The 16,909-nt window shown below is 30.0% G+C and overlaps 2 protein-coding genes across 2 annotated transcripts; both read right to left on the minus strand.

Annotated features, from left to right (window-relative positions):
* Positions 1 to 237: 237 nt before the first annotated feature.
* LOC145947704 (carboxylic ester hydrolase-like) lies at positions 238 to 2,900 on the minus strand. Its single transcript, XM_083057479.1, has 5 exons — positions 2,808 to 2,900; positions 2,548 to 2,567; positions 2,127 to 2,331; positions 1,762 to 2,048; positions 238 to 448 (listed from the first exon to the last, which is right to left on the minus strand). Exons 1-5 carry the CDS (start codon positions 2,898 to 2,900, stop codon positions 238 to 240), a joined length of 816 nt encoding a protein of 271 aa, XP_082913605.1.
* A 14-nt stretch (positions 2,901 to 2,914) lies between these two features.
* On the minus strand, positions 2,915 to 10,290 carry LOC145947697 (juvenile hormone esterase-like). Its single transcript, XM_083057471.1, has 3 exons — positions 9,460 to 10,290; positions 8,282 to 8,481; positions 2,915 to 2,966 (listed from the first exon to the last, which is right to left on the minus strand). Exons 1-3 carry the CDS (start codon positions 9,789 to 9,791, stop codon positions 2,935 to 2,937), a joined length of 564 nt encoding a protein of 187 aa, XP_082913597.1. The 5' UTR covers positions 9,792 to 10,290; the 3' UTR covers positions 2,915 to 2,934.
* Positions 10,291 to 16,909: the final 6,619 nt, after the last annotated feature.

The following is a 16,909-nucleotide window of genomic DNA, read 5'->3' on the forward strand; positions in this document are numbered from 1 at the left end:
AACATATACATTAGATTTAATATCTTTATTAAAATAATTTTAATACAAAATTTTATAATAACCCATAATTAAAATTGTTTATAAAGTTTCAATAAAGATTAAAAATATATTCTTATAAAATAAATTTTGAAAATCAATTCTTAAAAATTCTTAAGAGATCTCAACATTTTGAAGTTCTTGCAATCACTGAAAGATCTTCGTACAACAATTTATAAAAATGTTAATTACAACTGTGAATTACAATTCGTCCTTAAAATTTTTTAAATCTGCACTATGTAACTTCATCCGATGTGTTAGCTGATTCCAAAATGTCATTCTTTCCGAGAGAAGATTGTTTTCCATAATTATCTTAGACGAATTTCCTATGTATAGATACTCTGGTGAATAATTTGTTTTCACCGGTTTCCACTTTATGGGAATTGCCTTCGTGACCTTTGGCGTTGAATTTCTAAAGAATTTTATTGTAATATGTACCTTATACTCTAATGCATCATTTTCAACGTATATAATCAAAAGAAAAAATTATTATAACTCCATTATTAACTCATTGTATAATTATTATAAGATAATCATGATAAAATAATGCAAAAAATAGATATTATTACGCTAACTATTATCGTGATTAAATATTAATTTTATTATATAACCACACTGGTCTTTCACATTTTTATAAAATTTATATATATATATAAAATTCTGGGTAAATATGCATAATAACGGACCCAGCCCCAATCACCTTGATCTTGATATATGTTGTCAAGGTCATAGGCCTGAGTAACCTCCAACAAATTTTAGCCGTCGCTTGTTGTTTAATAAAAAGTTATTAACAAAAGAAGTTGCAAAGAAAATATAAAATATCAGAAACGTATGTGCACACACACACACACACACACACACGGGGGGTTGCAAGGGGGGCCTTTGGCCCCCCTCCCGCACCCTCCCGCCAGTAGGGGACGCATTGCGAAGAGTTCAATTACAATGGACACATGCTGTAAGTTGTAAAGCGAGGTCCACCCTGCCTACCGGCGGGGAGGGTGCGGGAGGGGGGGCCGAAGGCCCCCCTTGCACCCCCCCGCCCCCCGTGTGTGTTTGTGTGTGTGTGTGCACATACGTTTCTGATATTTTATATTTTCTTTGCAACTTTTCTATATATAATGGAAAAGTATTTATTATAATGTTATTATAATGTCATTACAATGGATATGCTTTGCTCATTATATCGAAGAAAGCATCGAAACGCTGTTTATTACAGGTTAGATTTATAAATTCGTAAAGCAACATTTTCCGTTTAATTTCTATCTAGCCACCAAGAATAACGCAAATCAACTGAGAGGGATTTGTTATGATATGTCTTGTTATGATTTATCTTGAAGGGCATAGTATTATTATATGTAGTAAAGTAAACGCGTGAGCGGTGGAGGGGCGGAGCCCCTCCCCCTGCACCCACTCCCAACAGTACATTCACAGTACAGTATATTTAATGTATATGGTGTCACAAATATTGGTTTTATTTAGTAAACTTTTTTTGTTAATAACTTTTTATTAAACAGCAAGCGACGGCTAAAATTTGTTGAAGGTTACTCAGGCCTATGACCTTGACAACATATGTCAAGGTCAAGGTGATTGGGTTGGGTCCGTTATTATGCATATTTACCAAATTCTGATATATTAGTCATAATAAAATCACGATGTAAATCCGAATTGTGAGATAGCTGGTTGTATTCAGTAATAAATTTTATCGCTAAAAATATTAACACTTACCCGGAATTTGCAAAATTGTACCAGAGTTCGGTCATGATACTAATTATCTCGTTATCCTCCTTGGACAATTCCGTTTCCACGAACAATTGTTCACCCACAGGGAACAAATACTGCAATTCGTCCGCGTGTGACACTCCATAATTCCTTTCTCTATCGTCGAATATCGAGCTAAAAGATGCGCTTCCTCTGTACGCGAAGTAGTAATAATAGACTGATGAAGTTTGATTCACAATAAAGTCTTGGATAGCTTCGTGAGTGCCGTGATTAAACCACGCGTCGCTGTACATCTGCAAAATTATTAGGTTAATACAGAAACTAATTAAATTAATTAGTAATTAAATAGTAATTAGTAAAAACTAAATTACATCGATGACTTTGAATCTAGCTTCATCGGATTCATCGATGTCTTCATTGCCGAAGTAGAATTCGCGAATACTAGTGCTTATTTCATCTCGAAATTGTGTATCTCGAAGACGGTATCGCTCTTCGTAGTATAAGCTGAGAGGTGCAACATTGTGGAAATCACTATTCAATTTCTTCACATGTTCACCCTGATCTCGTCCGTGATACCTGAAGGGCACCCCGTAAATACCTGAGGAGCATCTTATGCATAAATTGTTTGTTCAACTTAAAAAAAATTTTATATAAGAAATTTTATATTACGTTATCATAAAATAAGATTAATCGAAATTTTAATAATGCTTGTGTCGAAGAATTATCTAATAATTTATTAATATGTAATAATTTGCAACACGGTTAAAAGTGTGATGTTAAAACTGTATTTACATGTTATCTAGATTTTGTTTCTAAAACAAATACTTTTATAAGGTTTTATGCAAGCAAGCTTTGTTGAAATAAGTTACAGGAAGAAGTAGTTTTCCGATCTTATTCTAAAAATTATCTTCAAAATTTTATAAATGTTTCTAAGAAAAATTATCCTGCGCAGTTTTCCGATAATTGTAATTCTAAAATGATAATATCATGTAAATCTCTCGGTTTTTGAGCTGGAGATCTATGTAGAAAGTTAGTAGTCCCTTATCTGCTACCTTAAGGGTTTCTTCTTCTGATGTAATTCCTGTCAACGAAGGTTTATCAGCTATACGGCCTTGTCGCACGGAAATGAATGGATCTTCCGCCATAAAAACACCTGCGTGTCTGGGTTCGATCACTGGTTTAAAGGGTATCATTGGACAATAACCATAATGCTGAGATAAAACAAGGGATAATTAATTAATTTAAATTATAGAAAAACCAGTTGGAATAAAAACATATGTTTCATAGGAAGATAAATAAGGCTTTGTTGAATGGTAATAAAGAAGTATGACATAAGAAAACTAATTAACAACAGTGCTAAATAGAGTGATAAACAAACTCTATAATTAAATATCAAAATAATATCAAAATAAAGGAAAAAATATTGAAATAATTAAATATTAAATAATAAAATATTAAAACATTAAAATATTAAAATTAAAAAATAAATATTAAATAAGTATTAACTAATAAAGTATTAAAAATAAAGTATTAAAAATGAAGTCAAGTCAAGATTACAAGAATCGAGCGATTTGTGTGATTTTCAATTCACGGTCTATAATGTATTGCGCGTTTATTAAAAACTCGATCAGTTTAGCCTTTATTGAAAACCGAAAATCTAAAATACACGTTTTTTGATTACAATATTAATCGTTCAATGTAGAAATACAAATTTGTTTTTATTTTTATATTTAATAAAATTATTTCTACACAAAATAAATTCATTTTTATGCAGATTTCTAAAACATATGTTATTTTTCTCAGAATTAATCATCTGTTCGTTAATAGCGCAACATTTGAATGATTGATAAAATATGCAGAATATCGTATTCAAGAAATAGGGAAGATTTCTATTATCGATATCATAATTAGCGATGACGATTCTTTAGTTAATCAGTCTCTTGCAACTTGTTTCCTGTTTTTTTTTTTTTTAAATTTCAATCGATAGAGGTGTGCGATGCACGAGCGTGAATAAAAATGTCAATTACATATACAGAAAAACATGCACGTCTCGTTAAACTGGTTTTTCTCGCATCGCCAGAACTTTGTGAACATATTTATTCACACAGTTTCGTAACTGAATTAGATTATTTAAAACACATATTACTCATAAATAAAAATTATCTTGTCAGAAAAATTCCTACGGCGCCTATTTAAATAAATAAAGTATCAACAAACAAATAATATCGGTCACAATAAATAAATAAATATTTTAACAAATTTCATGAATATATATATACCAGGTGTCTCATTTTAAACTCAAATATCTCATTGTCAGAAACACTGCGTTAAATCGAAAAATGTTTTCTACAAAAGTTGTAAGGTTTCGAGGGGGACATAACATAGTAATATTCATTTGACCTTGGGCAGCATCTCCAAGGTCAAGTGAAGGTGAGAATTTGAAGGTGAGAAGGTGAATTTTGGAGAAAATAAAAAAATGCTTCAGATAAAAGTTGTTCAAATTAATTAGTAGAAAAAGATGTTATAATAAAAATATGGGTTTCCATTTAAAAAATTTATTCTCACCTTCACTTGACCTTGGAGACGCCGCCCAAGGTCATATGAATATTACTATGTTATGTCCCCCTCGAAATCCTACAACTTTTGTAGGAAACATTTTTTGATTTAACGCAGTGTTTCTGAGATATTTGAGTGGGTCCTTTAAAATGGGACACCCGGTATATATACATGCAGATTGATGAAAACGTGATCTATCATCATAATTTTTTTCGAGTTTATTTTAATTTTGCATCGGGACACGCCTATTCCAAAGTGGGATAAAATGACTTCGCGTGACTGTTCACGGATCATGCAACCATATCAATGTCAGTACGTAAGCATACATATATAATTTTTCTGAAACTGATGCACGCGCAGAGATATAGAGCTTGTCTCTCACTGTTACGCTTTTAACAGCTGTGCATGAATGTGTTTAGATGACATTTTAAGTTAAATAGTAAAAGTAAATAGTTCACGCGCATACAAAATATTAATATTACAAACTGGTGTGTGTGAAGTTGGCGTCTCATTTTGTGGAAACTCATAAATAAATAAGAGTTCTGGCTTTATTTACAATAGTTCTAGAGTTCCTGATAGTTTAAACAAATAGTTCCTGCCATTAAAGCAAAAAAATCGATTCGGACAAACTGAGACGCCAAGTTCACGCAGCGAATGTACATGCCCAGAACTATATGAGAACTGCTTTAAATAAAGCAGAACTCTTGAAAATCAACTGGCGTCTCACCTTTAAAGTGGAAAAAATGCATTTTTCGATTAAATAATTAGTTTAAAAAAGTTCTAAGTGATTTATTTATCACAACTCTTTGGAAATGTAATGTACATGCCCAGAACTATATGAGAACTGCTTTAAATAAGACTGAACTTTTGAAAATTGACTGGCGTCTCACCTTTAAAGTCGAAAAAATGCATTTTTCGAGTAGAATAATTAGTTGAAAAATTTCTATGTGTTTAAATTATCAGAACTCTTTAGAAATGTAATGTACATGCCCAGAACTATATGAGAACTGCTTTAAATGAAGCTGAACTCTTGAAAATTGACTGGCGTCTCACCTTTAAAGTCGAAAAAATGCATTTTTCGATCAAAATAATTAGTTTTAAAAAGTTCTAAGTGATTTATTTATCAGAACTCTTTGGAAATGTAATGTACATGCCCAGAACTATATGAGAACTGCTTTAAATGAAGCAGAACTTTTGAAAATCAACTGGCGTCTCACCTTTAAAGTGGAAAAAATGCATTTTTCGATCAAAATAATTAGTTTAAAAAAGTTCTAAGTGATTTATTTATCAGAACTCTTTGGAAATGTAATGTACATGCCCAGAACTATATGAGAACTGCTTTAAATAAGACTGAACTTTTGAAAATTGACTGGCGTCTCACCTTTAAAGTCGAAAAAATGCATTTTTCGAGTAGAATAATTAGTTGAAAAATTTCTATGTGTTTAAATTATCAGAACTCTTTAGAAATGTAATGTACATGCCCAGAACTATATGAGAACTGCTTTAAATGAAGCTGAACTCTTGAAAATTGACTGGCGTCTCACCTTTAAAGTCGAAAAAATGCATTTTTCGATCAAAATAATTAGTTTTAAAAAGTTCTAAGTGATTTATTTATCAGAACTCTTTGGAAATGTAATGTACATGCCCAGAACTATATGAGAACTGCTTTAAATGAAGCAGAACTTTTGAAAATCAACTGGCGTCTCACCTTTAAAGTGGAAAAAATGCATTTTTCGATCAAAATAATTAGTTTAAAAAAGTTCTAAGTGATTTATTTATCAGAACTCTTTAGAAATGTAATGTACATGCCCAGAACTATATGAGAACTGCTTTAAATGAAGAAGAACTATTGAAAATCGACTGGCGTCTCACCTTTAGACTCGAAAATATGCATTTTTCGGGCAAAATAACTGTTTCAAAAAATGTCTACTTGTTTTAATTATCAGAACTCTTTGGAAAGGCAATATACATGCCCAGAACTATATGAGAACTGCTTTAGAATAAGCAGAACTCTTGAAAATCGACTGGCGTCTCACCTTTAGACTCGAAAAGATGCATTTTCGGGCAAAATGATTGTTTAACAAACTTTTTAATTGTTTTAATTATCAGAACTCTTTAGAAATGTATTGTACATCAGAAACTATACGAGAACTGCTTTAGAATAAGCAGAACTCTCGAAAATCGACTGGCATCTCACTTCGACATCTATAGCTATTGGTATCCGGTTGTCTTTATTTTTGTTTAATTAGTGTTTTTTGCTTTTAAAAGGTAGAACTCTTCTTAGAACTCATGTAGAACTATAGATCTTTTCATTTCTGATAATTACTGATAAGGAAAGCGCCGTAGGACAAAGTGGTGAGACGCTGCGTGAACTTGGCGTCTCAGTTTGTCCGAATCGATTTTTTTGCTTTAATGGCCAGAACTATTTGTTTAAACTATCAGGAACTCTAGAACTATTGTAAATAAAGCCAGAACTCTTATTTATTTATGAGTTTCCACAAAATGAGACGCCAACTTCACACACACTACAAACTGGACTTGATTTATGTGCTCGACTTTTTACATAAAGATTACATCAAAATAGTAATTAACAATTTAAATCAGAGATTACATTAGAATAATTATTAATAATTTACATAAGATTATATTACAAATAATAAATGTGATTCATATACAGGATGTTCTATTTTAAAGAAATAAAAAAAATTTTATATTAAATAAATAAATAAAAAAAAATATATATATCTTATTAGACTTAGGTTTAAAAGATAAAGAACCAGAGAGAGAAGGAAATAAAAATTCATAAATTTCATGCAACACGTAGCAACGCTATGCACACATGATTGGCAGCATAACGAATGCCTTCAGATACCTGTCGAAATAAAGAATAAAGAAATGCGTAAGAAGGCCGCACGAGAAAACATTTAACAAGCAGTCAAAGTATTAAATATTCAGGTCAAATTCCAGCAGTTAATTCAAGTTCTTAGATTATATATATACATACTTTGCATCTAATTAAATGTTACATTTGCACACTCTAAGACACCTATATTTATGTGAAAAATATACGAAGCCTATAAATCGACAGAGAAATTAATTAGTAAGAAATAAATTGTATTAAATTATTCGATAATTGAAATTATTTATACTTCTTCCTTTTACTTCGAGATTTAAGAAACATGATTGAGATCGTTTCAACATTCATTCATTTAATATTAACGAAAGAAAAACTCCAGTAAATTAGAAGTATAGTAAAATAAATTGTTTATTTTTAAATAATCTATAATTGTAATTTAAAAAAATTGTATTTTTTAATTATAATATTTCGTTTTACATATATTAAATTGTCCCGTTTAATTTTAATTTTAACATTACGATAACTGTCATATTCATGTTTTATTTATATAATATTTTTTAATTATATTATATAAACTCTCTTAATAAAATATTATTATTGTTGAAAATATTATACATGACATCATCTACAATGATTCGTTATTATCAGAGATAAATATGTTAAAAAATTCATTTACCTACCTAGAAAAGACGATCGGTACCAATAAATCTCCTTTGCGTTTTATATTTTTATATTAATATTTAATTTATATTTTAAACTATATGCATTATTATAATTCAAGAAAGAATATAATGTATTAAAAGATAAATATTTTTTATATTTTATATAATTAATAATAATTATAATATAATAATAGATTTAATATTTATATATAATATAATATTTTATATAATATAATATTTTATATATAATTGATATCAATTATTTATATAATTAAAGAAAGAATATAATGAATTTAAAGATAAATGTCATTTAAATATTTTAAAGAGATAAATTATAAGGAATTAAAATCCACACAAAGGCCGGAGAGAATAAAAGTGTTTCACACATATAGATGCAAATATATATACATATTTATGTGATTTATTATGAAAATCTTGCCAAAGACCTTACCTTCTGAAAGAGGGTTCACCATATGGTAATGAACACTTGCGCCTCCCGCACTTTCGCCAAAGAGAGTCACTCTGTTCGGATCACCGCCAAAAGAAACGATATTCTCCTGCATCCATCGCATGGCTTGCTGCTGATCTTTCAATCCAAGATTGCCCAGACATTCCAGGTCCTCCGTACTCAAGAAGCCCAGCGGTCCAAGTCTAATGCAAAAAATCGACGTGTTATTACGCATAACACATCTGTTATTTAAAAATCGATTTCTCTTTGAATTACGAGGCGCATTTTTTAAGTAAGGACCGTTTTGAAATAAAAAAAAGATCTTAACAATATAAAACTATAAAAAATAATTTATTATAGCCAAAAAACTTCTACAAGCTTACTTTATTTTTCCACATAATCATCATAAACGCCGTTACTAAGTGGTTCAAGACACAGGCGGCAGACTTTTAAGAAAATGGAATTATGAAGCTGTTGAAATTATATCAAAAATAGGTGGAAGTCAATGATGATTATGTGGAAAAATAAAGTAAGCTTGTAGAAGTTTTTTGGCTAAAATAAATTATTTTTATATGTTAAGATCTTTTTTTTATTTCAAAACGGACCTTACTTTAAAAATGCGCCTCGTATATAAAAGAAATTGTAATAACTTTCTTACTCCTCCTCCCCAATAATTGCGTAAAAACAAACATCATTCATTGTGCATATAATATTTTTACATAATTTTAATATAAGAAATTACACATCTCTGCGTGTAAAAAATTAAATTACACAATTAATCTTAGTGTGACATTAGTCATCCACGTGGTATAAAATTTGAATACACTTATTGTACTAAAGTGTAAGTCTTTTTCAAAATATAAAGTTACATTTTCATTATTTTTATAAAATAATTAAAATTAGTTGATAAAAATAAACGAAAATGAAAACTTTTATGATTATTTTGACAAGAAAAATTTTGATTAGATTTTATCTTATCAGAGGAACATTTTAAAAAATCTTACGTAAGAACTACTTCAACTTCCTTCTCCCAAAAGCCTAACGTAATCTAAGAATGACCCCTATATGTCTTTATATTTCAATTCGTCTGAAAATAGATGACAGATGTCAATCATGCAATCAATAATGTCATTTAATAGCGACCCCTTCAAGGTTAAAGAATAATCAAGATCGAACTTCACCGAAAATTGAGGGTGACGAGGACAAAATCGTGATCCAGCAGAAACTTGGGCCCGTAAAATTCGGAATGACCAGCCCCGGTGAGCCATCCGCCACCGTGAAACCAGATCATGACCGGATATCGATGGGCGGTGGATGACGGCGTTTCGGAAGCGCGTTGCGTATAGCCGTTCAGGTAAAGACAGTCCTCGCCGCTGACGATCTCTTCCTGATATGTGTAGCTATTCCGTTGCGTACAAATTTCCGCGTTTTCCACAGCTGCTCGTACTCCGTTCCAGGCGGCCGCGAGTTGAGGCGGCTTCAAAAAAATTAAATTGCGATGATTTTGATTCATCCATGCATGGAAATTGATCTTGCGAAGGCTCGACGATGCTGGACAAATTAAGCGTTTCAAGGACACGACACTTTGGTGAAATAAAGAAATTTATCTTGTCTTGAGATCAATAAATTGTCTTGGATACTAAGGTATGAAAGAAGCTAGTAAGAGTCAAGGACAGATATTAGGTGCAATAAAATTCTTTTTAAAATCTTCTATACTTATTTTGAACGTTTCCACTCTTCGATGATCCAAAGAAAGGACCAGAAAGTTAAACAATAGGTATAGAGAAATTTAAAAAGAATTTTATTGCTCCTAATATCAGTGCCTGACTTTTACTAGTCCTTTTTATGAAACTGTCTTGAGACACAATATGAAATTGTTGTTTCAGAACGTTCAATTAAATTGTTTGGTTTCTTTAGAATTAGTCAATGTTTTTAGAAGTGGAGACAAAAATATTATTAATAAGAGAGCCGAATTTAGCGAAAGTAGGCAAAAATTTAGTAATAGAAAAAATTAAGTAATAAAAATTATTTCGATTATGCTTTAATATTATTAAAATTTTATTCGTAAAATTGTACGAATATATAATAAATATATATTACACATTTGTACAAAATAAATATTATAAACATCACGAGAATTGTATATAAAATCTAAAAATTATAGTGTATAAATTTTCTACAAATATAGATGTTTTACTTATATTGCAGAATTGAATATCGAAAATAAATTTAATACGGGCATTTATATTTATTATTATATAATATTTATTATTTAACGAGTCTTATTTGATATGGTATTTATATTTATTATAATATTAAATATTTTATAATACTGTAGTTTTATAATATAGTTTAATGAGATTTCCAATTGTGTTTTGCTCTTCCGTTTTTTACGCAAAAATGTTCTGAAAAATGAACCTTATATTTAATATGTAAATGTTCAAGTGTAGAGACAACAAATTTCGCATTGATGCGTCAGCCATTTGTAATGCTGATTAATGTACATGTATATTTTATGTTATTATTCGAAGCGTAGGTAATTTATGCGCGTGCTTATTCTTGTAAGCGACTTATACGTATGAGTAAATTATTCCTGATGAGCAAAATTATGACGATGTTTATGATTAAGGAAACTCGTTTGTCATACTTGTATTGGCTTTTTACAAAATTAAGTTAAAATTATTTTTAATTTAGCCATTTTGATTTATCGAAATAGAAAAAATTTGCAAAAATGTGTAACATTATGTGTAACATTAAAGATCTTTATGTTAAATATTTTAAAATATTAATTGGTATATTTAATACCATTCTTGACATAAAACTCAAGATTTGATCTCGAATCTCAATTCATGATTCAAATATTAACCTGATATTATTTGTGATATTAATTACAATTAAGTATAATGTCTTTATTGAAAAATGTAAAATTTTTCAATACAAAATTTGCAAAAACAAACCACAGAGTGTGTTGGTGAATGACTTTACTCGTGTTTATATTTGCATAATAACATCTTTTTTCATTTTCAGAATAGATCGATGATATTACGTACGAAGAATTATCCAATGTGTTTGTGATTATCTCATATTACATAATTGAGAAAAAAAATAATCGACAGCTAAAGACATTTAGACTTTTATTTATTAAGAGTTTCCTATAAAAAATTTAACTGCAAGATTTAATTAGAAAGAATCAATAAGCACATACATTTCTTTATAAACATAATAGTAAATAAAATATAGAACGATGACGTATTAAAACATACATTAAGAATAAAATAAATACTTTAAATTCTCATTTTATTTATATTTATTTATATTTATATTTTTATATATTTACTTTTCATTATATTAGTAAATGAGAAATACATTATACAAATTCGAGTAGAGAAAATTAAGAAATATATATTATACATTGCTAAAAATTTTAAATTAACATTTTATATAATTACATATGACAAATGTTAAAAAGAATTTGTTATATAATAAAATAATAATTAAATTTGATACAACATATTTTAGTTTCATTTCCGCTATTGTTACGGTTTACTTTATATCTAATTGATTATAAATTTCCAAGCTTCTAGAATTCAAAATTAATATCAGATAATTTTTCTCTCTTCCCCTCTCTCTTTCACTCTCCTTTTTTCTCTTTTTTTCTCTTATATCCTTATATCAGGTATTATATTAACATCACTGAATACGCGTGATGTTACGAAATAAACGATGAATAAAATGCAAGGAGCAATCTTCGTAAGTCGTTAAATGACGAAGGCAATCGACCAGCAGAATATCTAATGCGAGCAAATAATATTATTAGCATGATTTCCGTGATGTATATATTGCGACGTCTTTACCCGCCTCGCGAACGCCGATCGCGAAGGGGGGTTCGTGCAATCTCAAAAGTTCAACGGTAATGATTAGTTATTCGTTAACGATAGAAATTCCGGTATCCGGAGCGTTCGTTAAATATGCGAACCTTCGGTAACCGGGGTGCTCGGTAATATACTGCAATTCGGTAACCCGGTATGTTCGTGAAATAATTGGGCGCCAGGCGCGATTTCTCGCGCCACGGTAACGAGAACATTTTAGAGTAGCGGAATAGCGGTCCGGCTGCGCCTAGCCCAGTCTATGGCAGAGGGGCGCGATTCTTAAGTAACACAATGAATAGATTCTGGAGAGGTGGGGGGGGGAAGCATTCGATATACACTTTCAATATTTAACAAGCAAGTATATTTAACATATATTACATTAAATAGACATTTACAATTATCAAGCTAATAATAACGGAGTTATAAAAAGATTAACATACGATCGGAACAAAGCTCGGTAGAGGATATAATCGCGATATACAAACGTATTCGAAGTGACAATAACAACGGTAGCGAACAATAGGTGCGAGAAGATAAGTGCGATATCCAAAAACTCAGGAATGCGATCGCGGCATTCCTCACGCGCGCGAGACTAATGTCTTCACAATCGATATATCGGGATGTCGGAATATTCGGCGTACGTAATTACGGTAGATTTGAGAAGGCTCAAATGGCTCACGGAAAACTTTTATAACGCTATTATATAATACGGTATTTACGGAATCTTCACAAAAATTGAATACACAGTAATGTCGCGGTATACGTACGACTCTCGCAGAGTAAAACGCAATCTCAATACGGTAACGTTAACTCGCAGAAAGCGACCCCGCGCAAATTCCGATGCTCCTTCACGCGATCTTAGAATTCCAACCAAAGAAACGATACGGTATGATGTGGTACGATACAATATATTGTTACGGATATTAATTTATGACTACTGTGTGTCAGTGATGCAAGATTTCACGCGCGACAGCCACTTCGCGACAGCCATCTTGCAGTGGAGGGGGTAAGTCGGCAGCGCAGAGCGCACCGAAAAAGATGAGAACCCTTGTCCTTCGAACATATGTAGAAGAGGACAGGTATATATCTTTTGTCCTTTATTTTCTTTTGATAGAATAGAGCTACGAATTTCGATCGAATCCGGAATACTGGCGATAGCGAGTAGGCGATGCGACCCAATATGCAAAAAGAAAATATAAAATATAAAAAATATATTTAATATTATAAAATAATATTAATAAAATTAATATATTTTAAACATAAATTAAGTAACTTATATTTAAAATTTTAATTAAAAATAATTATTAATTAATAATAATTATAATTAATAATTATAAGTATATTTTATATATAAAAATCCACTCTTGGCCAATATATACGCCTTTCTATTAAAAAAGATTTTTTATCTTTAAAGAAATAATTGTAATAAAATAATATTTTAATTTATAAATATTGTTTAAGATTTTATTCTTTTTATTCCCTATTTATTTTGTACTAATGTACGACGTACATATTGTTGCTCAACGGAAACCGCGAGAAGGTGGTGGTTTCTTCCGTCAAAAAATTTAAAATGTATATTGGGAAATGTCATTATTAAAAAAATATTAAAATTATAAAATAATAAAAATAAATAAATAAGTATTTAAAATTAAAAAAAATTAATAAAAAAATTAATAAAATAAATAAAAAAGAAATAAAAGTCAATTATATATAATTAATTAATAAAAAGTGAATTGCATCCCAATATACTTCGACATATAAATATATTATGTGTATGTGTGTGTGTGTATATATATTTATATACACAATTTTCTTACATGCTTATAAGCATGACGTCTTTTAAATAAAATGTATTATTAATAAGACGAGGGACCAGGTATGTCGGCAACATCAGCGTCTGCAGCATGTAGCTTTAAAATATTTTTATTTTTTTACAGCAGTAGCATATAATTTGTCCGCCGACATAAGAAACAAATGTTTTTCATTAACTTGCATGTTTATAGCTGTTTCTCCCCTCGTCTTTAATGCAGATTTAAATACACAAATAGCATTAACAGAAGCCGACAAAAATTTATTACGTTTTTTTTGTTTTTACATTATTTAAAAGAGAAAACATTCTCTCCGGATCGGCATTAGAATTTGGAAGCGATCTAATAGTATTTATAACATTTTTTAAATTAGGATATTTAGCATTATTATTGGTGTCTCGACGTTGTAAAATTTCTTTCCAAGCATTATCAAAATTTAATTTAGTGAGACTTTGTTTTTCTTCCATTGTAAAATCTGATTCTAATGCAATCCATTCTTTTTTTAAAGCATCTTCATCAAAACCGCTAATAGTTTTAATGACGAAAGAAACGTTATAGAATGATGTTTCTCTATTATAAAATAAGCTTACAAATGGTTGAAAAACTATTAATTGTGATAAAAATGTGTCATTTATTGGTAATCTTTTACGAATTTCTTCTGCAGCAGTCACATAAAATGTTAAACAATTTTCTCGAATAATTTTAACAATGTCTACGTGACCTTCCAGTAGTAATTCGTTAAGATATTCCTCTTCTGAACCCAAAGTAACTTCATTAAGATCTTTTTGGTTCTCCTTTAGAGAGAATGCAATATTTTCAGAAAATGATTGTAAATGCTCTTCTTTTAAAAAAATTTTTGCAGATTTGGAAAAGAAATTTTTTGGATTTTGGTTGTAATAAATGAATTCTGGTTTCTAATGCTTGAAAAAATGCATTAAATGCATTAAAGAAATTTAAAGTATATTTTAAAAAAAGAAAATAAGCTTTTAGTTAACGTTGTTCATCATAGACAGTAGATATTCTCCAGAATTTTTTTTTTCCCTTACAACCATTTCGGTAGGAAAATATTTAATTGTATCCCAAGATTCAAGAAGTCGTTCGACACATAAATAATGAGACAGCCAGCGTGTATCACATAATTTTAATATTTTGCGATTTGTTTCTTGGAAACATTCACAAAATTCTCTGAAAATTGCTGTACGTTTTGGGCTGCTGTTCAAATAATTAGAAATTTTTTTTATAAATTCATTGCAATACGCAGGTATTTTATTACATGCAGTATGCGCTGCTAATGCAGCGGAGTGGCAAGGGCATGTTAAAGTTAGTAAACGTGGACATAGTTCTCCCAACTTTTTTTTGAACGATAAATATTTCCCTGTCATAACAGATGCGTTATCGCACGATAAGGCAACAATATTTGGAAATGGTATCTGCAGTTTCCACATTTCACATTTAAATGCCTGAAACAACTTTTCTGCGCTTGAATCTTTGGCATCAATATCGATTAATTTGACTAATTGCGAGCGAACATCTAATGTCTCCGAATCAACGTATCGGACAACAAAAGTCATCCATTTATTATTAGATATGTCTGATGTTTCGTCAATAAAAACTGAAAACTTTGTATTTTGAATTTTATTGACGACACGATCCGTCTCAATCGGACACAAAACGTTTGTAATAATGCTTTTACATTTCGTTCGACTCATGCTCATGCTTTTCAATACGTCAGGATCTTCTCCTATTTGTTGAAAAAATGTAAGAATCTCTGTTGCATTTTGATGAGAAATGTTTTTATCAGCAATTAATGCTGCATATCTGATTTCCGCGGATTTTTTACGCTCATTAAATGGCAAAAGAGATTTATTTTGCATATTTAAATCTTCTAAATTTCATTGATTTTTTTCTAGATATTTTTATATATATTTATATGTGTTTTGGATTCTGCATGACGATGGATTTGCGATAAACTACTAGCGATAGATTTATAACAAATCAAACAAAAAAATAAACTTTCTTCATGTGGCACTTCACGCAACCAAAGTTTAAATTCTTCAGTATCTAACCATTCTTTTTTAAATATTGATTTACGCAATTTTTTTATTGGTATCAACATCATCATTACTATTATTATCAGATGATAATGTATTCTTTTTAATATTATTTTGTTGATACGCGGAGTCAGCATGTCTTAATATGTATGTTGAATTGCACGAAAAAGTTTTATTGCATATACTGCAATAAAATAAAGACTACTATCAGATGATACTTTACATACCCAAGATTTGTATCGGTCGTCTGTAAGCCAAGCTTCTGCAAAACTTCGCTTACGAGCTTTTCGGGGCTTCGTCAATTCAACACACATTTTTCGTTACTTTATACTATTTGTTAAAGCGAAATATATATACTGATCAAGAGCTAATTGCTCGAAAACGAGAGATGTTTATAGTAAAACGGTCTACAGCCGACTCGACGAATTTCGAAGACATAAATGTCAAAAACCTGTCGCTAGATTGTTATTGTGTCAAACAGCTGATTGGAGAGCTGCTTGACAAGACGAGACGCGCGGTAAAACGATCAACACGCGCAAAAAAGGTAAACACGGCTCGTCGGGAAGCCGAATATAATGATTGAAATACATTTCCCAATATACAATATTTTAAATTTTTTGACGGAAGAAACCACCACCTTCTCGCGGTTTCCGTTGAGCAACAATATGTACGTCGTACATTAGTACAAAATAAATAGAGAATAAAAAGAATAAAATCTTAAACAATATTTATAAATTAAAATATTATTTTATTACAATTATTTCTTTAAAGATAAAAAATCTTTTTTAATAGAAAGGCGTATATATTGGCCAAGAGTGGATTTTTATATATAAAATATACTTATAATTATTAATTATAATTATTATTAATTAATAATTATTTTTAATTAAAATTTTAAATATA

The sequence above is a fragment of the Prenolepis imparis genome, unplaced genomic scaffold (genome assembly GCF_030444845.1).
Source record: "Prenolepis imparis isolate NDT839.2.m4 unplaced genomic scaffold, iyPreImpa1.0 SCAF_123, whole genome shotgun sequence".
Lineage (NCBI taxonomy): Eukaryota > Metazoa > Arthropoda > Insecta > Hymenoptera > Formicidae > Prenolepis > Prenolepis imparis.

What these genes read in the sequence shown, in the direction of transcription:
- LOC145947697 (XM_083057471.1), bottom strand. Translation starts at nt 9,791, where the DNA reads ATGAATCAAAATCATCGCAATTTAATTTTTTTGAAGCCGCCTCAACTC. An exon ending in CTCGTCACCCTCAATTTTCG is followed by an intron (nt 8,482 to 9,459) that starts GTGAAGTTCGAT and finishes TTTTTGCATTAG; the next exon opens with ACTTGGACCGCTGGGCTTCT. An exon ending in GGTGAACCCTCTTTCAGAAG is followed by an intron (nt 2,967 to 8,281) that starts GTAAGGTCTTTG and finishes GTTTTATCTCAG; the next exon opens with CATTATGGTTATTGTCCAAT.
- LOC145947704 (XM_083057479.1), bottom strand. Translation starts at nt 2,900, where the DNA reads ATGGCGGAAGATCCATTCATTTCCGTGCGACAAGGCCGTATAGCTGAT. An exon ending in CTAGATTCAAAGTCATCGAT is followed by an intron (nt 2,049 to 2,126) that starts GTAATTTAGTTT and finishes ATAATTTTGCAG; the next exon opens with ATGTACAGCGACGCGTGGTT. An exon ending in TACAATTTTGCAAATTCCGG is followed by an intron (nt 449 to 1,761) that starts GTAAGTGTTAAT and finishes AAAATTCTTTAG; the next exon opens with AAATTCAACGCCAAAGGTCA.